The following is a 24,815-nucleotide window of genomic DNA, read 5'->3' as shown; positions in this document are numbered from 1 at the left end:
CAAGAGCAAGCATAGTCAAAATTACAATGCGTATGTTTCCCAGCCTCTCTGCTCCCCCTGAAGGAACCCACTTTCGTGGGTGCCCCCCCCCCAGTAAAAAAAATCCCTGGCGCACGCCCCTGTCGTGGAGTCCCAGTTCCTTTCAGACGCTGCATCATGACGCACGTGCAGGCCATATATATGTTTGTTGTGTTTTGCTGACGCCACCCAACCGAATCATCGCGATTAAACTTTGTTTAGAAAATTGCGGAGTCTAATATCGCTGCGCAATACTACTGGTAAAGAGATAAAGCTCAGCGCTTATGAAATGGGTGTGCTCAGAACTACATTGACATGCCCTAAGGGGGGGGGGTCTCCTTAAAAATGGAGAGAGCCCCCCCCCCCTCTCCTGACATAAGCACTGCTTGCCTGACGCAAGAAGCGTCCCGTGGTGCCTGGACAAATGGTTACAAGCGTCGATCTCGAACCAGAAACACATACGTTGGCATGCAACGTGCAAAAGCATGGCCTTCGAGAGCGGCGTAACTAAGGCAGAAGAGGATGTGGCGCAAACAGCAAACTTTCTTCTTTCTTGGTATTGCACATTCTCTTAATTACGAGCTTTATGCATTCACAACGATGACAAAACATTCAAAACGCTAGGTTTTTTTTTTTATTTCGTTTCGGTACCAGAGAGCCGCCGCACCGACGAGAGTACGGCTTTGGCTTTGGCTTCGGCACAAAAACAAACTGGCTCGCGCACCCTCCTCTTCCTCCTCACTACTGTCGCCCCCGCTTGGCAGGTTACGCTTCTCTTCTACTGCTGTGGCTTGACGCGCTGTGTGGTGATATGTGCTCGGCGACTTTCACTGTGACCGGTGAGTGATCACGGTGTGCGGCTGTAGTGACCAGTGATCCGAGCGAGTGTAAAGAACAGCCGACCGATGATAATAGATTTCCGTAACCGCTCAATGAAATCGGAGCCGCCTGGCAGCGGGCGCCAGCCGAGTGGTCCCATGCCAGGGGCCTGCGATATGTCCAAGAGTTTACGGAATGGCACAGACAGAGGCAATCCGCTGCTTCGACAAGTGAGTCTCGCCGCCGCCGCGGCATTCCACGACCACATCTCGTGCGCAAAGTCGGCCGCCGAACTGCTCGAGCCCATGCCGTGCGACACGGACCACTTGTACGCTCACTGTGGCGACGACGCTCCCGACGACAGCGAGCAAGACAGGCTGCGAGCCATCGTCGTGCTGCACACGGATTTAATACAGCACCAGGAAGAGGTGATCGCCGAACGCGAGAGGCAGATCGACGAGCTGCGCATTCAGCGAGACGAGGTGAGAGCTTTTCGTGTGTCGTCGCTCACGGCCACTACCACGTAGACTCCGTGCGTGCGTGCGATGCGTGCGCCTCGCAGCAACGGCCGTACACTTGCTCGTGGCGCACGTTTATTTTGACCGATAACCAGTGTTCGTGGTTTTCTGTCCCACCTGTACCCGGGTTCTCGGCTACGGGCTTTCGAGTCTGTTCGGGCCGCGGAAGCGACGGTTGTGTTTTTGTGTGGACGCTAGCGCCACCTGTCGAGGGCGGCCCGAGTCAGGCGTGACGCCTCGGATAACCTCCGCCCCGTAACTGCGCGACTGCGCGCATTTGGGCCAGCGGGCATTCTCAGCTGGTGCCTCGTAGGCCATTCTGCGAGATTGCTGCTAAATCACCAAAGCCGATCATCAGTCGGCCACGTTGTACCCAGCGCCTCGGAATCGGCGAGTAACGCGGCGACAACGGCTCGTCGCAACGTTGCACGCAGTCGTGCTTGCGTGCCCGTGTGCCCGTGTGCCCGTGTCGATTTTCCGAAGTAGTACCTTCGGTGTCGGAAAAGACACTTCGTTATGTCGATTCATTGTGCGCGATTTGCCGACCCGACAGGTGGACGGAAATATTACTTCGAACATGAATTTTCTGAACGGAATCCGCTACAATTACGTCGCGAGGCTGCGAACAGCTGAAGGAAAGCTCCCTCTGTGACGTTCTCCGCAGATCGTGGGGCTTCGGAAAAGCTGGTTCCAGCTGCTGCCCGCTTTCGTCTCGCGTCCCTCACGTAAGATCGCTGTGTCGACCGCACTCTTAAATACGAGATATGATTACGAGGTGCGCCATAGTGGGGACTCCTTATTAATTTAGATCACCCGGGGCTCTTTAACGTGAACCTAAATCGTTACTGTTTTTGCGTTGCGCTCCCACCGATGTCGAGCCGCCGAAGCCGGGAATCGAACCCGCGTCCTACAGCGAATTAGCGGCTCCCGTTTCGTTCTTTCGTGCGCATTAGTTGTCCCAACATTGCTCCGCATTTTATTATTAGATAATGAGGGAGAGCCAGCCAAAAGAAAAGCAATCTGGTCGGTATCCTGCTGCGACTTGCAGGTGTTTTAGCGTGCTTATAGAATTGGTCGTTCAATTTCTATTGTTTACGCTGTGCGCGGAATGAACAGTGCGGAAGGCTGCGTCGGCAGCTGAGAGATCTACTCCCGGTTACAAAAAGGAAAAAAAAAAGGCAATAAACGTAACAATAACTCTCGCCAGTCAAGCCGGCAGGTCAAACACCACAACGATTTCACCGACGACCAACCGTCGTGTGTTTGTTCCACAGCTGAGAAGCAGCGCGAGATGGATTCCGACTCGAAGCACAGTGCGTGAACTCCGGGCTATCAAGCCCTTCATTGCGTTGTCGTTTCGCTTCTTTGCGACATTTGAGGAACACTAAGGATAAAAAAGAATTTGAGCCATATTTGTAGTTGACCGTTAAAAAAAGAGCCGCCCGTAAACATGCCTTGAGCTCGGAATAGCAAGTGCCGTAATATGGGCGCGAAGTAGGAAGCCTTGGTGTTCATTTTCCTGCTTAACAGCGATCTCATCACCGGTGCAGTGACTCTCGGAGAATAGCTTGGGATTCTAAACTGACCCCGCTAATCAAGTGAACTTGCTGCGAAGCGATGCAGTCTCATAGAAGCTGAAAGAGTATGCTAGGAGCATGTGCGCTTCAACATTGCCCTAGAAGTTTGTGCGCGCAGCCCCACGTGGCACGCGAAAAGCCGTTCCTCCTCCATTTGAATGCCCGCGGGGGTGCGGCGAATAAGATAACTTAATGAGAAAACCATCGTGACTATGAGAAAGCTGGACCCTCTCTTTGAAAAAAAAAAAAAAAAAGAAAACCTGCTCGCGGGGGTGAAAACATATATAGAGGCAAAGCGCACCCGAGTTACTACATCATTGCGCGAAATACACCACCGAGTGTTGCTTTGTGCGCTATGCACCTTTCTGCCGCGATTGGGCGAATCCGAAGACGCGGTAGCTGCGCTAACTTCTCAGACAATTCTTTTGGTTTGTCCGCAGCGTTTACGCCTTGGCGGGTTACACGTTGGCGACGACACAGACACACAGAGCTAATATTGCCCCGTTGCGCTTTCCTGAACTGCTGGCATGAAGCATTGCCAGTTAGATAATCATCAACTCGCACTACTTTCATTATTTCCTTTTGACCGGAACACTGATACGTCCGAAAATTTTTGCGAAGAAAGATATTGTAGTTGGACAAAAATGCCACAAGCTGCTACGAGCATGCACAGTAGCACCACTGCAGAGGCACACCACTACTTGCACACAGCAGTAGCTGTAATGAGTAGTGGCGTATTTCACCACTGGTTGGCTGCAACGGGCTTTCTGCCCACAGCTACGAGGAGTGCCCTACGTTTTGCGATACCGCGAGAGCCCATTGTTGTGGCGTGACTCATAGGTGACCGGTCCTCTGGTACCCGTGTGCCCAAGTGTACAAAGTGTGTGGTGTCGTGACTCATCCGATCCCGCGGAACCAACCCTTTGTGCGTGTAGACCCCTTCCCCCGCCTCGAAAAGGAAGGTGTCGTGTATTCACTATGACCCACCGGCCACAACGTTACTCGTCGTGGTTTCCGTTGTTTCGCCCCTTCATAGTAGGGCGAAGTAAATAAGGGAAAAAAAGCCCGCCTTTGGGAATCGATCTCGTGACTTGCGAGATGCGGTAACCAGTGGGCTATGCGTGCGGGGATACCACGTCTTGGGATTTATCCCTAGATCTAGGGTTTCTTTAGCCAAGTTAGGGATTTGACGTCTTTGTGGCAAACTGCGGGGCGCGTTCGTAGTGGTTTCCAAGGGCATAGGCGTACCTACCGGGGGGGGGGGGGGGGGGCAAGGGGGGCGCCAGCCCCCCCGCTGAGAAATGTTGGGGGGGGGGGGGCGGAGCCGCCCCCCTCTTTCGACAGCGGTTATTGTCGGCTGCAGACTGGGAAACTAACAAGTCAGGCAATTACTTGAACGCAGCAATAACGTAATAAAATTTGTCCTACGATTCTGCGGTGACGACTGTCCTCCGTGTGGTCATGACACGCACTGTAGACTGCCTGCGGTGCGGGCTGCCTATTCCACGCGTGCGCCTCTTGCGGTCGAGCATTGGCAGAGGAGGCTATCGCTCAGCAGGGGGGCTCTATAACATTACAGCAAGTCTGTCATGATTTCAGTTTGTCCTGCCTGAATTTTAAGTAATCCGCGACGCAATATGGGCGGGACCAGTCAACGTATTTCTAGCCCGATCAAACGATATCCTTTTCAACAAATGCAGTTTCTTTCAAAAACGAATAGCGTCGCACCTGCTCCATATTCAGCTGCTGTGAGTTGATGAGTGTGCAGAAGTGTCCATATTTAGTTGTGCATAGCCAGACAACTAAAATGATTCCCACTTTCAGGGGCGTGCCGAAAATTTTTTTCGGGGGGGGGTTCACCATACTTTATGTTGTTCGTGCGTGTGTTTTATGTGTGCGTGCCTATATACGCAAGCAAATTGAAAGATTCGGGGGGGGGTTTGAGACCCCCCCAACCCCCCCTTGGCTACGCCCCTGCCCACTTAGTCTCCGATTAGCCTGCTTCACTCGCCTTATCATATTCGTAGCCTGCGGCTTGTAACAAAGTGGACTCGAGTACATTGAGAAGCCCAGCTTTCAAGTTTGCCCCGTTACTTGATCTATCTCACCAGGGAGGTGATCAACGTCCACAGTTTTCTGGACTAAGAAGGCTGCCTACCCGCAAGGATTGTGTCTGTTACAAATAATGTTTTATTTCTCTCTCTACCTCTTTGTCAGCAGCCGCTGCCAATGTGATTGGCGGGCAGCCTTCTTAAATTGCGTTCAGAAAGAGACACTGTCTGGCTATTCCGAAAAAACATGAGTTATTGTTTAGCAGCAGCACAGTAATTTACTGCTTATTGTGCACAGTTCATTTTAACGCCGCGAGTTTTCGCAGACCTGTGTCGTCGCGTACGATTGGAGGCGATTTTTGAGGCACATTGAAAAATTTTGACGAATAGCAAAGGACCAATGTCAAACAATACGCCGTATTGAAAATAGTTAATGTTATTATTTTTTACGCAGTCATGCGTGCGTGGTAATTACGCGGTGGATCACATACGCGTCATTTGTTTCGTTGTTTTACGAGCAGGTGCTGTGAGCATGACCCTGAAAATTTCGACCGCTAACCAACCTATACGGAAGGAAATAACGCGGGGTAGTTTTAACGTTATAATCGCCCACATTTTTTCCAACGAAAAATTTGAGCTTGCACAGTTTTACGTAGCCTATTACTTGGAGGAACCGGAGGGGAGGAGTAAAGGGCCACCTTCACCGCTTTTCCGTCAACCCCCACCCAAGCTGGGAAAAGTACGAGGGCAAGGAACGACACCTAGTATATAAAATCGTATCATTTATAATGTTTAATTACTATACACAACCACCTCAATGTGGTTGCTTAAGTATTAATCGACTGAACTTAGTCTTCTTAAGACATTATATTAAAGGGAGCTAACAGTAAAGAAATTGGCACTCGGCTTATCCTGAAGACTTTGCGAAGTACCTTGCTTTGTCAGCCACATGTTTTGTTTAGTAAGTGAGAAACTTAAGGGTACTAGAGTCATAGCAGGGTGATTCCACGTAAGATCGAACAAACGATGGCTGGTCGACCTCTTAAATTTGTTTCAAAATTTTATATATTATTGCCTGATGAGTGGAAAGAAGAGATCCGCAATTTGTTTTTGCCGCCAAAAATTTTTTCGAAGCACAGGAAATCAATGACGAAGAGGTGGAGTGGAGCGGCTCATCCGCTCTGCTGTTTGGCCAACTTTCGTTATGAATTGCACAAAATATATTAAAGTTAGGTAGCTGAAATTTATTTAACTAAATATATGCATGTTTTTGCTTCTGCTCAGGTATTTTTAGTTTTTATGTGGTGGTGTAGATGTTTTTATAAAAAACCTCAAAATTGGCCCACGAAAACGTTATTTTCTTTACTTTGGAGGTCTTATCTCAAAAAAGCCTTTTAGGAGAGCGACAAAAATTGCGCATTGCGTTCTTCGCATGCTTATCTACCACACTGCCGAATCTTATATTTATATAGCTTTCAGTAAAGAGATATGATCGGGCTAATTTCAAGAAAACACCGAACAATGGAAACTTCTGACGACAATTAAAAAAAGAACCTATATTTCTTAAACTTTGTTCACTTATTCTCCTCCACATCAGCTTTCACAATCATTGAAAACATGTTGCATAATATTGTTGCACTAATAGTTACGGCCCCTCCAATGAGACCCTCAGGCAAGGAGTGGCAATTCCGACTTCTTGCCCAGCAAGTGTATAAAATGCAGGCAGGATTGAATTTCTCTTTATTAAAAGGCCAGCAGTACCAAAAAAAGTGTCGCCAACACTGAAGACGTTAATTTTGAAATTATTTGGTCGCTGCAGCGGCCACGAGCGCGGGGCTCCCGAGCAGGCGCGCGCGCACCCGAGATGCTCGTTGTAAGAGACGGCGCAGATAGAGCTCGTTTTCGCGTCCTCAGACCGATTGAGTTCGAAATAGCAACACCTCTCAGGTGATTTGAACGCACGTGCACCGGTAGTCGCAGTGATCTGGTTAACGACGTCGATTTCTTTTTCAGGCGGCATAAGAATGTCATCGTTAAACTGTGCGTTCCGTGAAGATTTCACTGCAGTGGTAGCAAAAGCACGCGTAGCGCAAGTAGTCCGTCTCACTGACAGTCACTGATCTTTCGGGCGTTAAGCGTTCCTTCAAAACATTTATGTGTAGGTCGTTAACTCTGCGAAATTTTGGCTTCTTTGCAATAGTTAAAGGAGTACTGATACGATTTTGAGACATCGTTTATGTTTAAAGTGGCGCTAATTAAAATATATACGATGCATTCCCAGGCACCACAATAGTCGTTTTAGGTTTCTCGACACTAGTATTTTCATTTACACTCTTAAAAAAAAGGTAGTAATACTTGCTAACTTTGGGGTTGTAACGGCTTGTCACATATGTTACAACCCTGTTAGTAAGTGCAGCTAGTAACGGCAAGGGTGGTAACTGCTACTACCGCTGACGTTTACTAACAGCAATTAGTAACTGTTACTACCCTAGCCGTTACTAACCATAGGTAGTAAAATAAAGGTTGTAAAAAAAAAGGTTGTAACTGATACTAACGCGTTCATTTTGCCACATTATTAACAGTGATCAAATTCATAATGCCATCACTACGAAACGACCTTCGGCTAATCTTGCGTGGAGTGGTCATGAACTAGAGAAATGCACAGACGCAACAACAAGTTCACTACGCGACAGTAACTTACTAAGCGACTCCCGGGTATTTATAGCCCCTACATTGGAGATGTACGACTGGTTACCGGGTGAGCACCTGTGTTTCACGATGAATTCTAAAAAAAATGTGACCCTAAAGTAACCCTACCCTACTACCGTATTATGTGCGCTTGGGGACGTAGCACAAGACTTTTAAATCAACCGTATTAAGAGAAACAATATATCAGTCTAGTTGCTATAAAACTGCCGCAAAAAAGCGAATATGTACAGCGGCCGAGACAAGTACTAAGCCCACTAACATAGCCGCAGTGCATTACAGTGAATTAATGTGCTAGTACATAGGCAGTAGAAAGCTAATATAATCATTTCAGGATTTCACGTGCCAACACCACAATATGATTATAAGACGCGCCGTATAGTGAGGGACTCCAGATTAATTTTAACCACCTGTGGTTCTTTCACATCCGCCTGTCATGCTAGCTTGTTGGAATTTATATTGTGTACTAAAACGCATATAGCACTTGCTTGCAGTTCATTAACCTTTGCTCCTCCGTTTTCAGAATAGGAGAATGATGCTTAGAAATCGCGGTTGCGTAATTTTAAAAAGAAAATTTATATTTTTTCTTGATCCATGGTCATTTTCTTCACCAGTTTTCGATTTAAAATGATGTGTCGAGACGATTCCAGTTATAAATTAACACAATAGGTATTAACTACAATTTTAGATTAAGTATACTTAACCGCCAGGTAGGAAAAAGGTAGTAACGGTCCATGAAAGTTAGTAACACTGCAGTTACTACCTATTTGCTTTCAGTTACTAACGTAGTAGTAAACGGGTAGGAAAAAGTTAGCAACGGTTGCAGGTAGTAACTGTTTACTAACGTACGTAGTAAACAGGTAGCAAAAGGTTAGTAACGGTCCAAGAAAGTTAGTAACCGCTGCAGTTACTACCTATTTGCTTGCAGTTACAACCTTTTTACTAACTTTTTTTTTTAAGAGTGTAGAGCAACAATCCGAAATTTTTAAAAATTCGTGTCAGTACTCCTTTAAGCTTCTTGTGCTTCGAAAGGTAGTCTCCACAATACACTCATTCAGAGCTATACTTTCTCGCCATGAGACGCACAGGAGGAGTAGAGTAAGAGCAAAGCACAAGAACTATCCGCGCCGAATGAAGTGTGAACAGCGCACTGAACGCGCGGCCAGTTCAGGCCGTCTGCTGCCGACATCTAAAATAGGCAGGCACATCCGGCTACCGTTAGTTTTTGCTTTTCTTTTCTTTGACATTCCATATTTTGCTTTGCCACTGGAGCACCACGTTCATGCTTTTCACTGATCGCAACTGGCGCGTCGCAGTTTCTCTGGCAGCAGCGTGCGTGAAGCGAGCGCTCATAGCTCCCATATAGAGTTTTCATCTTGCCTCCATCTCTGCCTTGTTATCAGCGCCTAGCTGCGATGCGAACAGAGGGCGGATAGAATAGCGAAGTTCCAGTGCACGTGCGTTCAGATCACCGAGAGGTGTTGCTATCTCGAACTCAATCGGTCTGAGGACGCGAAAACGAGCTCTCACTGCGCCGTCTCTTACAACGAGCATCTCGGGTGCGCGCGCGCCTGCTCGGTAGCCCCGTGCTCGTGGCCGCTGCAGTGGCCAAATAATTTCAAAATTAACCTCTTCAGTGCCGGCGACACCTTTTTCGGTACCTGCTGCCCTTTTAATAAAAAAGAAATTCAATCCTGCCTGCATTTTATACACTTGCTGGGCAAGAAGTCGGAATTGCCAATCCTTGCCTAAGGGTCTCATTGGAGGGGCCGTAACTATTAGTGCAACGACATTATGCAACATGTTTTCAATGATTGTGAAAGCTGATGTGGAAGAGAATAAGTGGACAAAGTTTAAGATATATAAAAAATGTTTTTTTTAATTGTCGTCAGAAGTTTCCATTGTTCGACGTTTTCTTGAACTTAGCCCGATCATATCTCTTTACTTAAACGTTATATAAATATAAGATTCGGCAGTTTGGTAGATAAGCACGCGAAGAACGTAATGCGGAATTTTTGTCGCTCTGCTACAAGGCATTTTTGAGATAAAGACCTTCAAAGTAAAGAAAATAACGTTTCCTGGGTTAATTTTGAGGTTTTTTTATAAAAACATCTACACTACGCATAAAAACTAAAAATACCTGAGCAGAAGCAAACACATGCATATATTTAGTTGAAGAAGTTTCAGCTACCTAACTTTAATATATTTTGTGCAATTCGTAACGAAAGTTGGCCAAAACAGCAGAGCGGATGAGCGCTCCACTCCACCTCTTCGTCATTATTGATTTCCTGTGCATCGAAAAAATTTTTGGCGGCAAAACAAATTGCGGATCTCTTCTTTCCACTCATCAGGCAATAATATACAAAATTTTGAAATAAATTTAAGAGGTCGACCAGCCATTGTTTGTTCGATCCTACGTGGTATCACCTAGCAGGTTCTTTATACTCATCGTATCTGCAACGCCAAACTGAGACTGGAAAGTTTGCTGATGGAATGCTCAGATGATCAGGTTAAATTTGGGTGTACTTTTTAAACTTCACGGTAATATTTCCAAAATGTTATTAAACACTGCTGTGTTGTCGCGGTATAGGGCGGCCTAGCCTGCACAATCTGTTTGTGCAGATTCTTCCCTGATCTAAACCCCTAACAGTTTTGCAAAGCAAGTCATGTGATCAGCTCTATGAATATAAAAAATGGCCTGAAGTCAAAGATTTATATATATATATATATATATATATATATATATATATATATATATATATATAGATATATATATATATATTATATAATATATATATAATTTGAGCGACGCCAGCCACCACCCCCCCCCCCCACCCCCACTCGCGAACGAGTTGGTCGCCACTGTCCAAGGGCACCCTGAACAGTATTCTGATTCCCACTACTTCTCCTGTTGTTGTCAATCGCCGGGACGAGCCACGCAGCAGAATAAAAACATGGCTGATCCCTCTGTCATAGGAATCGGTATAACACAAAAGTGAAGCGTGTCTTCACAGACGTAGTTGAGCGTTTGTTGCGCATTCTTTCGCCCCAAGGGCGAAGGAATGAATGCTACAGCAACAAGCTGTAATGTCACGCGAAGAACGGCAAGCAGCTCGAAACTTGCAACGCGCTGCTCAAGCAGGAAGGACGCACGGAACGAACATACACAGGATGACAGCGAACTAACTGTCACACTTGAAACTTATTTCTGCGTGAGCACCGCGCTCCTTTCGCAAAAGCGGCCACTGCAGTGAGCCAAGTGACCTTCTTGTTCTCAAAGCGAGACGTACAAACCACCGCGATCACAAGATAAGCGCACGCACAAGCGACCACGCGCTGTAGACGCGGGCGCTCGTCGCAACGGCGACGACCTTTGGAAGCGCGCTCTACGAGCCCTTCGCGCCAGTGATAACGAAAACACGCTGTAGCACAGATCTCTGAGTACAGCCACCGGCAAATAGTGTATATAAATAGCTTGCCGTTAGCATTGCGAAGAACGTGGCGTCCGTGGCCGAATCGTTTCGCGCTGCGGAGCGAGGGGTCGTAAATTCGATTCCCGGTGACGGAACTTCTGGTTTTTTTTTCTTTGCGCACTGTTAGTCTTTATATTTTACAACGTCATATGCTTGACGCAAATACGTCAGTGCAGCCCTGGTGGAACCGGGCATAAAACACTTTCGTGTTAAAAATATGGATTCCATTTGCCTCGAATTAGCTTTTGACGCTGTTTGCAAATATCTGTAAGTTGGCTTTCCTGCAAGAACACGAAAGCTCTCATTTACAGAATGCCTTTCTCGTCGCATTCCAGCGAAGGCTTCTCACAATTTACTGCGGAAGCCCTGCGGTGTACGAAAAAAACAAAGTTTGTTCTGCTGGTGTGTTGTCGCGGCTGTTTGACTTGAAAATATATTTGCCCGTGCAGGTGCAGTTACATTTTCGCAAATAGCTACGGGCGGCCGAAGAAAGAAAGCCAATGTACTATCGCTTCGCTCACTGTCATTAGCCTTCCAGTGAATGTGTGAACGTCCGTAGTCATGGCCTAACGTGTCGCGCTGCTGAGCTCGAGAAGGCGGGTTCGACTTCCGGCCACGGCAGCCTTATAAGTCAATCCGCAGAAAAGCGGACGGCACGTGTTCCCACCCCACAGAAGCTTTGCGGTTTATCAAGAGGTAGCATTCGTGCAAGGAATTAGGAATTCCTTTGCGACGTGAACCACCGTAACCATTTGCTTTTTCTTCAACTGGCTGGCAGCGGCGGTGCCTCCTTTGCCCCCTGTCGGCAGACCCGAGAGTTCGCGTAGTGCTACACGGAGGCACCCTTTCAGCGCCAGCGCCGAACTCCGTTAAACTCCATACATGTAAAGCTCCGTTAGGGAGCTCGACGGAGATGGAGTTGTGGCCATGTGACACTGCAACTTTACGAGGTTCGCACAGAAGCCGCAAGGGCTCAATTAGGCGCTGCTGCGCCTACGTATGCATTGGGTTCTTACCCAGTGTATAGAAATATCGAACATAGAAAACAGGCCCTTATACGTAGCTTATCTAGATATCACCGGGGCGTATGACAACGTTAATCAGGAAATTTTGTGGGATATATTGAAGGAAAGTGGGCTAGGTGACGACTGTGTACAGCTTTTGAGAGAAATATACCGAGAAAATACAGTGTGTATAGAATGGGAAGGAATAAGTAGCAAGGACAGCGTTGAAATTAGCAAGGGGCTGAGACAGGGATGTCCTTTGTCCCCGCTGTTATTCATGCTGTACATGGTGAGGATGGAAAAAGCGCTAGAAGGTAGCAACATTGGATTTAATTTGTCACACAAACAGGTCGGCACGATGGTTGAGCAGAAGCTTCCAGGTCTATTTTATGCTGATGATATTGTCTTATTTACGGACAGTCAAGATGATATACAGCGACTGGCAGATATATGCGGAAGGGAGTGTGAGGCTCTAGGACTAGGATTTAGTGCAACAAAATGTGGATTGCTGGTATTCAATGATCACGGAGACCATACGGTCTTAATACAGGGCCAAAGAATACCGAGGGTAAGCGAGTACAAGTACCTCGGAGTATGGGTAAATGAGGGGGATAGATATACGGAGGTACAAGAGAAAGCATCGGTAGCAAAGGGAAAGAGGAATGCTGCAATTATGAAGCACAGAGCTTTATGGGATACAATAGGTACGAGGTGCTTCGAGGGCTGTGGAAGGGTGTGATGGTCCCGGGGCTTACATTTGGGAACTCAGTAGTGTGCATGAAGTCAGAGGTACAATCAGGAATGGATGTAAATCAAGGACGGTGGGCCGCCTCGCGTTGGGCGCTCACGGGAAGACGACAAATGAGGCTGTAAAGGGTGATATGGGATGGACAGCTTTGAAGGGAGGGAAACTCAGAGCAAAATGAGATTCGAAGAGAGGCTGAGGAAAATGAAGAACAGTAGATGGGCAGAGCAGGTTTTCAGGTATTGTATAGAAAAAAGCGTTGACACGCAGTGGAGAAAAGAACTAGGAGGCTCACCAGTAATATACGGCTAGCAGTGCGGGCGATATGGCAACAAGGAGCATTAAGCGGAAGGTCAGAGAGGCGGAGAGGACTTATTGGATGGCAGCGATGGAAAAGAAGCCGGCTCTGAGTAACTACCGAAAGGGAAAAAACGAAATAAGGAGGGAAAGGTTTTATGATAATTCAAGGGGAAGCGCTTTACTGTTTGAAGCAAGGTCGGGCTGCCTTAGAACGCGTAGTTATAAAGCGAGATTCAGTAACGAAGAAGAACAATGTACATGCTGCGGGGGAACTAAGGAAACGATGGAACATGTACTGATTGAATGTGGCGATATTCACCCAGGTATACGTGTGGGCACGAGTCTACATGAAGCCTTGGTTTTAGGGACAACAATGGAAAGCTGCACACGTCCGCGATAGAAATAAGTAAGAGACGGTTAGAGTATTGGTGGCAGAAAAGTAGAGATAAAGAACAAAAATAAATAATGGGGGAAAAATAAGGTCATTCTGCCTTAAGAGGCAGAGAGATGGACCGTGAATTTATATTTTTTTGGTATAATAACATAGATTTAATCAATGTAGATAAGGTATTAGGCCAACATGAAACAAGGAAGCTTTTTTTTTTTCTTTTTTTTTTCTTCGAGCCTGGTGGCAGACATGTCACCGCCCCGTTTTAAAGGGGACGCTCATAGCATCCATCCATCCATGCAGGCAAGATTTCGCGTCTGATCGCGCTGAAAACATTATCGACCGTACGTATGACTACAAAAACTACGACTTATTCAAATCGAAATTTGAAAGATTGTTTTGGCTTTTATTACAGAAACGTGTACCTGCAAGCACATTGTCAGTAAAGTTGACAGGCGTGCTGGCAACAGTGTACGTTTCTTTTGGTGCGCGTTCTCTCTGCGTGCGCTCATTTTCAAACACACTGCAAGTTGCCATCGATTTCTTTGAAATTGCGCTACCACCTAGATCACGTTCCAATGTCGGATGAGCACACGTCTCACGTTCAGTCCACGGAGCCCTTGCCGCGGATGGGTCCCACAACAGATCGCATGTGCTGCCGGCACGACTGCCGGGGTGGGTGACGAAGGAACAAGGCGCGTCACTCACTGCTATGACTTTTGCTAACGTTGAACTAGAATAAAGAGCACCGCAATAAGAGCGGAACGAGATGCACAGGCGTAAGCACAACGGTGCGCACGGACTCGGAGACATTTATTCGAAATGGCGGCATGGCGGTTTTTCGCGAAGCATGATGCGAAGAGTATGTACTGTCGCGCTCAGTATGAGCTACATCACGGGAGCGCGTGGCCGAGCGCTCTGCAATGTGGCACAGTGGCGCCGATCATGGAATATTTTCGAGTTATCGGGAGAGGGCTTGGCTGTCCTAAAGTCCCTAGATTTTGCCCTCTTCTGAAAATCGAGGGACTTTAGGCTGTCCCTGCGAGCGCGCATCGCCTCCACTTGCTTTCACCCTCACCCTAGTTTTGCCGTGCGGTGATATCAGCTTCGGAAATGACAACTACCATGGTGCAAGCAAGCAAGTGGGGGCGATGCGCGCTCGCACGACCAGCCAAACTCTCTCCCGATAACTCGAAAATATGCCACGTTCGGCGCCACTGTACAACCTTGCTGAGCGCTCGGCCACGCGCTACCGTGATGTAGCTCATTCTGAGCGCGATAGTACACTTATGCCCCTGTCACACGGGCACCCGTGAACTCCGTTTAACTCGATCGTCTTTTCCTCGAGGGAGATGGGGTTCATGTCACACGGTCACCATTTCGCTGAGGAAGTTAAATGGAGCTTTTGGTGGAGGGAGTTCGGTAATGACCATTTCGGCTCGATGGAGTACTCTCGTTCCCAGCCAGCTACTGCTACGCTGAAAACCGCACTAGCAAAATCGTCCTAATGAGCTCAATTATAATTTTGCTCTTTTTTGCGTAGCATTTCACGCCCCGTAGTGTAAGTTTTAGTTGTATTGTTTCGGACATCAGCGCTTGTACTCTCCACACCAACGCCTCGCCAAGCCGCCGCTGTGAAGCGTCGCGCCATATTTGTTTCTGCACGTGTGAGGCGCACGCACAAGCACTGTGACAGCAATGGTGATTCCGAGCACTTCATCAACACGCAAAAACACGTTTTGCTGCTTTAAAGGCGACTACACAGGCAAAAATTGGACGTTTCGACGAGCGCAGCAGCGCTGTTTCTGCCCCATGCGGCAACCGTTGAAAGCTTGCACCGAGCCGTGTAGCACAGCCACAACTCCATTCTGGTTAAGCTCCATTAAGGAGTTCAATGCGGAACGGAGATAAACGGAGTTCGGTGGTGGCCGTGTGACATTAGCATTGCGCACATTTTTTTCATTAAGCGCACGTTATAAATGGATTATAAAGTAAAATAACTTGTAACGTTGATAAAGTTCATTGCTGTGTTGACTGCAGCCGTTTCGTATTCGCAGTTTTTTCAGTAACTACAGATTACTGGGGACGAGAGCACTCCATTCCGCCGCTGAGGGAGAACTCCGTTTGTGAAACGCTCCGTTTAACTTCCTTGGCATAAGGGAGACCGTGTGACAAGGACCGCATCTCCGTTGACGTAACGACGAGGGAGTTAAACGGAGTGCCCGCGTGACCCCGTGAGTTTTCCTTCCGATTCCCTACACAGGCTGTACCATTCTCACTCGCCTAAGCGAGCGAGTGTAATATATCCCACACTGTTTAACGTTATCATATAAAGGCACGTTTTCTTTTCTAGAGACTACTTACACGATATATCTGCACGGCCGTGGCGGCAGTTTTCAAGTTGTTTACGGCGTACGCGCGAAACCGAAATGCGGGTAAGGCCTTCCTTCGTCGGCAAGAGTTTGTCTTGGGGGTGCCCCGCGGTGGGGAAAGAGGGGGGGGGGAGGGGAGGGAAGGGGAAGGCTAGTGTAGCTTGGGAGGGGGCAAATGTTGTGGAGGGAGGGCGGGGTTGCTCATCAAACCTCACCAAACGCGAAAATTGACCGTGAGCGGCGTCTTTAAGATTTGGCGAGACCTGGCGACACACACAGAAAAAAAACGTAATAAAGGTCGGTCAAAAGTCGCGTGATACTCAAGTGAACGTGTCTGCCGTCGGCATAGAAAAGTCGCACGAATTCGATGTAACATGACGCCAACAATGACGCCTCATATCACCAGAATTTGTGACGTCATCGCACTTCGTCGTCGCTTGGTCAAAGGCGGGCCCTTTCACTGAGGCTGTGAAAAACCGTGTGAGGTGCATAAATAATAATAATTGTTGGGGTTTAACGTCCCAAAACCACGATGTGATTATGAAGGACGCCGTAGTGGAGGCTCCGGAAATTTCGACCACTTGGGGTTCTTTAACGTGCACCTAAATTTATTTGTACGAAGTGCAGAAATGCCTCCTACGCTGGAGGGAGTGCAAAACCATGTTAGGTGCAGGAAGCTTTCGAAATTAGGGGGAGAGGATCAGCACATCGACTGAGAAGAGAATAATAATATAATAATAATTCTGGTGTTTAACCCTTTGCGGTCCGTTGTCGGGCAGCGCCCGACAACGCAACACGGCCGTAGCGGTCCGCTGTCGGGCCCCGCCCGACAAGGGTGTTCGTGGTTTAAATTTTGCTGTTTTCTCACCGCGAGTCGCGCGCATTTTTTGTATACATGAAGGGCCATCTCTTGAGGAATAAGTGAGCTTTGTTTGTTGAGGTTTTACTTTTTTGACACTAGGGTGCAGCACTATGATCAGCACAGGGCCTAGAGCGTACCCACTCGCGGGCGCGGTTCGCTGAGAAGCATGGCCACGTTTTCACCGCGTGCGTTTTACGGCGGTGCTTTTAGCGAAAGCGAGGATGACTTTAGTGAGGAAGAGAATTACGTGCCTCCACCAGACAGTGATGACAGTGATTCGACAGAAGTGAGTGACGAAGACGACGACGGCGGCGGTGGAAACCTGCAGTAATAACCCTGGCCTGCACACAGGGGAATGCTTTGAGCGGTATCATACGTTGCCCAAATATCACTAAAAGAGTTGCCTGCAGAATGCAGGAGCAAAAATAAATATCCTGTGCGTTTCTCTTCCACAGCTTGTGTTTTTATTCGCGGCGCCAGAAACTGGCGAAATAGTTTCGGAGCGCTACACTCTAAGCCGAAACTGGGCAAAATTGGACTAACGGCAGTCGTTAAACCAAAGGATCAACGGTTCGTCCAACAGGGTGTAAATGCGAGACAGTGCGTGTCGTGCGCAAACGCCCGGCAAGAAGGGGACCAACGGGGGGTGTAACTGCGCGCCGATCGCCTGCTGCCGCCCTGCACTTCCCAGGCCTGTCGGCTAGCACGATCACGAGTTATATGGCTTACACGCCAGAGTGAAAGCGAAGCACTATTACAACGAATAGAAGCAGTTATGAGAATCAAGTTCAACTCGCGCCGGCGCACACAGCGAGCGAGAGCGCTCACCCACGTTTCTTCTCTACGAGCTGCCGGACCCAAACAAGTGCTAGCCTTCGAGCCCGGACACCGCGGATAACTCGCTTCAATGTACCGAATTGGGAAGAACTACGAAGAACACTGCAGCCAGCGCTAACAAAAGTAAGCTGTTCGTCAGAGATTGTATTCCCGCAGAGTCAGCGGCTACAACTACGAAGCGATACGAAGTAGGCTTCGCTACGTCGTCGGCACCAAGCCGGCCGGCGGCCGGTGAGAGTTCGTTGCCGGTGCAGGTGAAAGAAACGTTGCGTAGAGTTTGTTTCACGGAGAATGATGTCTTCTGGAATAAAGTGCAGTTCAATATGTGTCTTTCTCTCCATGCGACAACTGTTGTCAAACATCTAGCGTGAAGGCCAGCGCCGATACGAATCAACGTGCGGCCGGCGGTGTACAGCGAGCGACTTACGAGCACGGTGAAAGAACCGTGCCTGCGCGCCGTCTCGTCGTTGTAGGTATACATACATCTACATCACTCTGTAAGACGCCGCCGACAGCGGACATCTATTTTTCGTTTGTATGTAAAATAACGACAACGAAAATTGCACAGGAGACGCATGTTGTGATCGCCAGCGGTCGTTTAAATCATAGCCGTGCTCCTCGTAAAGGCCTAGTGACGTTGTCGGCAAGAAGCCGGCATTGGCGGTACGCCTCACTGCTTCGCCGGCGTTCCTGCATAAGTGCCGCTTCTATGTTTGTGTGTGAATTAGTGCATTTTACGGACTTGTGCACCAGCATTGCTAACGCTGGTTCGGCCGACACGATAGAGTACCAGCTGATAATTCGAATTCGCTGACTGAAAGGAGGGTTAAACGTCCGGCGGGTTCACATTAAAAGATCGGTGTGTTGCGGTGCTACCATTGAGCCCACGAAAGTTTACACTTACGCTGCGAATGTTTATTGTTTTATTACTTCGAACAGAAGTCTGCCACCAGCACCACATGGGAGGTCAAGATACTGTGCCTATATATAAACCGATGGTTGGTTTTCAGCTGTGTAGCGCGGGCGGTAGGTATGTGTGGTGTTTAGATTGCAATGGTTGTGTGTGGTTGTATGTCTGTGCACTGTGTCTGTGTGGTGTATGTCTGTGCCGCAAATAATGCATCATTCAATGCTGATTCAGTTGGAAATAACAAGAATTACGCCGACATAGCGAAGAATCGCCATCTTTTTTTTTTTTTCTCGGTTAGTCCCGACGGCTCAACTGTTAGACCCTCGGGAGCATCCTACGAGGACCAACATTTAAACCAACTGGAGTAAGTGCTAGAGAGTAAAAGTTGAACCCTTGTAGTTACTCCCGCAGTTGGTCCAAAAATGGTTCAAAATCTGTGGCAGCCCATTTAGACCCCTGAAGGACCAATGACATACCCCATTTTAGTCCTTTTTGGCTTAGAGTGTAGAGCCGGAAAGTGGGTAAAGGTTTTGGACCGCAAAGGGTTAAGGGGACCCTGAAACGGTTTTGACGATTTTGTACGAACACATTGAGCCGGTAGAGCAAGTCCTAAGGATCATTTACAGACCGATTTAAGCTCTGTGCGTAAACTGTGTAATTTATTACAAGGCTTTAAAGCTGCGAATCGCCACCGATCACAGCGGCTCAGCCCAACGCGTTTTCAAACCGCCCACTTCCAGTGCGCGTCGTGTTGGAAGCGCGAATGTCACGCAGGCGGCTGATATGATTGGATATGTCCAGTACACGTCAGCGAACCTCCTGTGGGCAGCGAGCGTCGTCAGGCGTCGTCTGCCTGTGTTACAACGTACTCCGTGTTGACGTGAGCTGAGCGACAGTGTTTATCTCGAGGTTTCTTTTCTTGGACATAATTAATTGCCCTAGCCGTGTTGTGTACCACATTCTAAAGCTGCGACATCGTGCAATGTGTGTTAAGCATCTGGCGAGCGGAATCCCTTCAGCTCGTCGCTGCAATGAGCGTCGCGCTCTCGCTATCCATTCAACGCCACGATCCACGTTTTTGTGGCTGTAACTTCACCCCTGAAGACACAACCACATTGCCCGAGTTTACGCTTATCGGTGATCGTTCTCGAATGATTTTTGTTTGTCCGCATGCTTTTGCAGATTGTCGCCGTACAGGAGAATAAAATAAGATCTGCTGGTAGTGTGGCGGCACCTGTCGGATCAGATATCAACCACTCCGCAAGCGTCGTCTTTGTTGGGCCTCCGAGATTGCGCGCAACCCCTCGGCGCACAATATCTTATGGCGTATTCGGGTGGGCGATTTTGAGCGCTCTAGAGCGCTCTGAAAAGTGGTCGCGCGTTCGGTTGGCAAAATCCGAGCGCTCGAACTACCTTCGGGTGGTTCTTTCGGAGCGTCAGCCTCCGACTCGGAGCGCTCCCGACCGCTCTGACTTCGAAGTGAGAGCGTTGTGCGATCTGGCCGGGAGGGGCACTAGACACCGCGTTTACCGGCAGGTGACAGGGTGACAGCACGAGCGCGCATTTCAGAAGGGGAGAACATCAGACGCGTAATACTTTGTACACGTGTGTTGTATTGTGTTCGTGGCGTTTTTGAGCGTTTGTGTGGTGAGTTCACATGTACCAAGCCATAACTGCACCATGTCGAAACGGAGGCGGCTAGTGAAGGCGGACGAAACGTAAATGGTGTTACAGCAGCTCGCAGACGAATGCCTTCACATCGATGACGCCGAGCAACTTAATAGCGTATGGTAACGCATTATATGCGAGTACAAAGCTTAATCGTGTTGGCAAAAACAAACGAGCTCTATGCCGAGCTCGCGTGTGATCGTGAACGGCGTAGGAGACTGCCGGCGTCCGCCATGCTAGGCCTACCGCTCGGAATCGTGAGTGACGGCGAGCTATTGCGATGTGCTTGTCGTTCGCGAAGGCGTACTTGTAGTGATTATTTTCTTATATAACGAAGCGTGGCTGTGCAAAGTTGTTTGTTTTGTGCTTTATTACGAAGATACAAAGTCCTCCAAGTGTGCATGCCGAGGCGCCCTAGGTGGGCGGAGCCGCTGATTGCTCGTTCGCCCCGTGTGTGCTGAATCGCCGTACGCCGCACGCCGGATCGGAGGCAAAAACGTACCATCTGTCTCGTCCTTAAACCAGCAGCTCGGACGATGACGCCAGCTCGGATGGTTGACCGCATTTGTCGATGTTTACCCGGCGGCTTCCCGCGCTGGTTGCACGGTGGCGCTACAGGCGCGCTGCTCCGAGATCGTCGATACAGTTGGTTGGTACGCTACCTCTCGCGCTCCGATTGCGGGCTGCCTCCGCATCTGCCGACTCCGAGCCAGAGGATCGGAGCGACCAACCGAATACACCATTAGGCCATGGCTGGGCGAAGCTCAAACCGTCGAGTGCGCTCATGAGAGCGCTGCGATCGCCGGCGATGTCAGGATGTCTGTGAGTTGAGGGTAGAGTGTACTAGATAGGGGTAGTGGGACGAGGGCGAGCTCTCCGGTGAGGCCATTTGCATCGATGACGGAAGATGGCGCCACTGCGACTTTCACCTGGGCGCCGCGAGTGTGCTGGGCTGGCCGCCTACGAACCTATTCGTGCACCCCCGCTCTTATCCAGTTTTTAGAGTAAATCCGCGTACTTTATCAACAAATGAGTCGGCCAAAACTGTTTATTGCATTTGAAAACAAGCAGGAACATTTTATTCACAACAGGATACATCGGCAGCAAACGTGCGTGAGCGAGTTGAAGGCTCATGAATTTGCGCACACTTTTTAAGTAGTCCTGCTCAGTTTAATGTGCTTGGCTCTGTGACGCTGAGTGCTGTTAGCACTGTTGAGGCCTTTAACCAAAAGGTGCAGGCGCGTAAGAACATTAAAAAAAAAGGGCGAAGCTTGCACTAAGCCACGCAAGGCTGGAAACAGCGAAAATGGGCGCCCGTCCTGTGTACTTCCCTTCGTCAGTGTTTTTTCACGCAGTCCTGCTGTGTGTTCAAGACTGCTACATGTGTTCAAGTAGTGGGATTTACCCAATTTCTGTGGCACATACGCGTTTATGATTTGTTGGGCTAGCTGTTGCCTTCGTAATTTTTAGACCAGTGGTGAGTATAGTGGGATTTACCCAATTTCTGTGGCACATACCCATTTTTTGTTATGATAGTTTTTCTGGCAGGCCGAACACACAAATTACGGCTAGCTTAAACAGCTCCGCTGTTAAAAGAAACAACTTTGAGACTATCCTCACTGCCCACGATGTTGCAAGGAAGAATGTTCTTGCTTGCAAGGGCCACAACATCGCATATGCTGTTTCTTTGAAGCCTGTTGACGCTAGAACATTCTGTGAATAGGTCCTCAACTGTAGAGATGGAAGTGTGAAGCTCCTTTGATGGATATAGAAGACCGCCCCGGTCACACTGTTCTGTGAACCCTGACGGCCGAGCCGATTCTCCGCTGCCTCACTTGGATTTAGATGAAGATCCCTGCATGATGAACAGTCACACTTCAAAACAAATTTCGTGGCTACATAACCCGCCATGTAGCAGACCAGCCGTGAGTCACTCTTTTCCACAACTAAATACAAGTGGTGCGCCTGCAAGGAGCTGAGGTTAAAACCAAACATTTCTGTGCTTCATCCAACTTGCCTTGCATGAGCAGCTCATCGATTTTCTTAGGTGACGCCTAAGAATATACTTTGCTTCAGACTTTGTACTTTGTCCCTCAATATATATTTTGCTTCAAAATGAAGTTCGCAGATAGCGTCAGTCGCTTTTGTCTGCACTGCGGAGATTCCACTCCCTCACTCGACGACGCTCGATGTCGTCAGGCACACCAAACAGACAGTTTAGGGACATTTTTCAGGGGTTCCGGAAAAAACGTCCCCGGAAGATACGTCCCCTGAATAAACGTCCCCGGAAGATACGTCCCCTGAATAAACGTCCCCGGAAAAATGTCCCTGGAAAAAATGTCCCCATTTGCGTTGTCGGAAAAAACGTCCCCAGACGGGACCATCGAACGTTGCGCCTTCCAGTCGCCAATTCTTCATTTCTCAACGCAAGAAAACAAGAGATATGCGCGAAGATTGCAGTTTACTGAAATAATACAGGCGCCATAATGACATATCAACTTCAGCCACCCGTCATTAAAGGGACACTAAAGGCAAACAATTTATGTCAGAGTGAAAGCTCAATGTATGACAACTTCTAAAACGGCAATATTATCGACAGCAGTGCCCTACTTGTCGAGAAATTAAGGTAAATGTATCACATGATGAGCGCCACGAGTGGGACATTTTCGAAGTGATCCCGATGACGTATGAGGGTCTGCCTACAATAAATCACTAGTAATCAAACTAGCAGCAATAAAAAAGGAACCTTCCGTGCATCAAAAGACGTAATAAAATGCTGTTTGTTCGTTTCCGTTTGATTCATGAAAAAAAGAAAGAACCTCTGTGGCGTTGCCATGGGGAACAATCATGCGCAGGCCTGGAACAGAAGGCTGGGAAGCATGGCCCAGTCTCGAGTCGGTGCACCCCCAAAGAAGAGGAGCAAATCAGCGGTCATGGCCATGCAGCAGCGTGTTCATAACCTATGTGAGGACTATACTGCCGGGAAGACGAAAGCTGATTTCCTGACCGCTATCGGGCATACGATTCGGTTTTAATTTCACTTTTTTTCGAGCAAAATGTGGTCGAAAATTTGAGAAGTGTCGAATAAAGAATGCAGTGTTTTGTTAAGTGAGTTTGCACAAGATTGGTTTTTCGGTTAATTTTTCACTTGGGGACTTTTTCCTAGAGAGCAATGCCAGAGGGGACGTTTATTCCGGGGACGTTTATTCCAAGGACGTATCTTCCGGGGACGTATATTCCGGGGACGTTTTTTCCTACACCCATTTTTCACACGACCGTATCCTGTCTTGCAACCAGGTGGAAAACAGTAATTTCTGTGACGTGGTTTGCTCATCTTGCGAGACTTTCACGCAAAAAACAGCACGCGAGGGCGATAATGCCAAAAAGTTCTGTAGAACATGTCGAGGCGTGCCAAACATTCCAACTGACCGCGCCCGGCATGCGCGTCGCCAGTGCCAGGTGAAAGGCACAGCAACGCCGCCACGCGGCTGGTTAGAATTTTTGTACTTTGAGGCTCACTGCGCGCCATTGCTGCCGGCTCTCCCTCGCCCCACTACCCCTAGTACACTCTAGTTGAGGGTGCAATGCAGTGGCACGGCCGCTGGATGCGCTTTTTCATCCAGCGGCCGTGGCAGTGGTGAGGAGGAGGGTATAGATATAAATTCCGTAGCGGCCTAGGTACACAGTGCGTCGCTTAATTTCTGGTGCGAATGATTTGGGGATGCTCCTGCCTAAACTTCAAAAAACCGTTTCAGGGTCCCTTTAACGTCCCAAAACCACGATATGATTATGAGAGACGCCGTAGTGGAGGACTCCGGAAATTTCGACCACCTGGGGTTCTTTAACGCGTGCACCTAAATCTAAGTAGACGGGCCTCAGACATTTTCGCCTCCATCGAAAATGCAGCCGCCGCGGCCGGGATTCGATCCCGCGACCTTCGGGTCAGCAGTCGAGCGCCATAACCACTAGACCACCGTGGCGGGGCGACTGAGAAGAGAAAGAAAATGGCTGTCGCCTTCGAGTCGTCTGAGCCGATTGCATAAGGGACCCTGTGAGTTTCTTTATGCTGACGATATTGTCTTATTTGCGGACAGCCGAGACGATATGCAGCGGCTGGTTGATATATGCGGAAGCGAAGGTGAAGCTCTAGGACTAGATTTGGGGTAACCATGCAAATGTGGACTGATTGTATACAATGATCCCAGTGATCAGGCGGTGTCAACAGAGGACCAGAAATGCCGATGGTAAGAGAATATAAGTGGCTCTGAGTACGGGTAAATGAGGGTGATAGATATAAGGAGATCCTGCAAAACGCCGCGGCAACGAAGGCAAAGAGGAGTGCTGCAGTTATGAAGCGCAGAGTGTTACGGGGATGCATAGGTGCTTCGAGGTTTGTGGAAATGTTTAAAGGGCCAGTAAACAGGCCCAGACTTTTCTTTTTCACCTCCCAAACAAGCTCGCTCATTCGTTCAGAAGGCAGAGATGACCACATTTTGCGAATATTACAGCGCTGCCCGCCATGCGGAAGCCCGTTGAAAAAAAGAAAAACGTTAGGTCTGCGCGTAAG

The 24,815-nt window shown here is 48.5% G+C and overlaps 1 protein-coding gene across 1 annotated transcript in view; it reads left to right on the top strand.

The window, feature by feature from the left end:
• Positions 1-753: 753 nt before the first annotated feature.
• Positions 754-24,815, top strand: part of LOC119386601 (transcriptional regulatory protein AlgP) — a 98,399-nt gene continuing 74,337 nt past the window's right edge. The window contains exon 1 of the mRNA XM_037653886.2: positions 754-1,319. Within this exon, the coding sequence (XP_037509814.2) occupies positions 924-1,319 (396 nt within the window). The 5' untranslated portion in view covers positions 754-923. The remainder of the gene's footprint in view (positions 1,320-24,815) is intronic.

Source organism: Rhipicephalus sanguineus, chromosome 3 (genome assembly GCF_013339695.2).
Source record: "Rhipicephalus sanguineus isolate Rsan-2018 chromosome 3, BIME_Rsan_1.4, whole genome shotgun sequence".
Classification (NCBI taxonomy): domain Eukaryota; kingdom Metazoa; phylum Arthropoda; class Arachnida; order Ixodida; family Ixodidae; genus Rhipicephalus; species Rhipicephalus sanguineus.
Note: the sequence above shows the minus strand (reverse complement) of the source record. Positions and strands in the feature narration are given on the sequence as shown.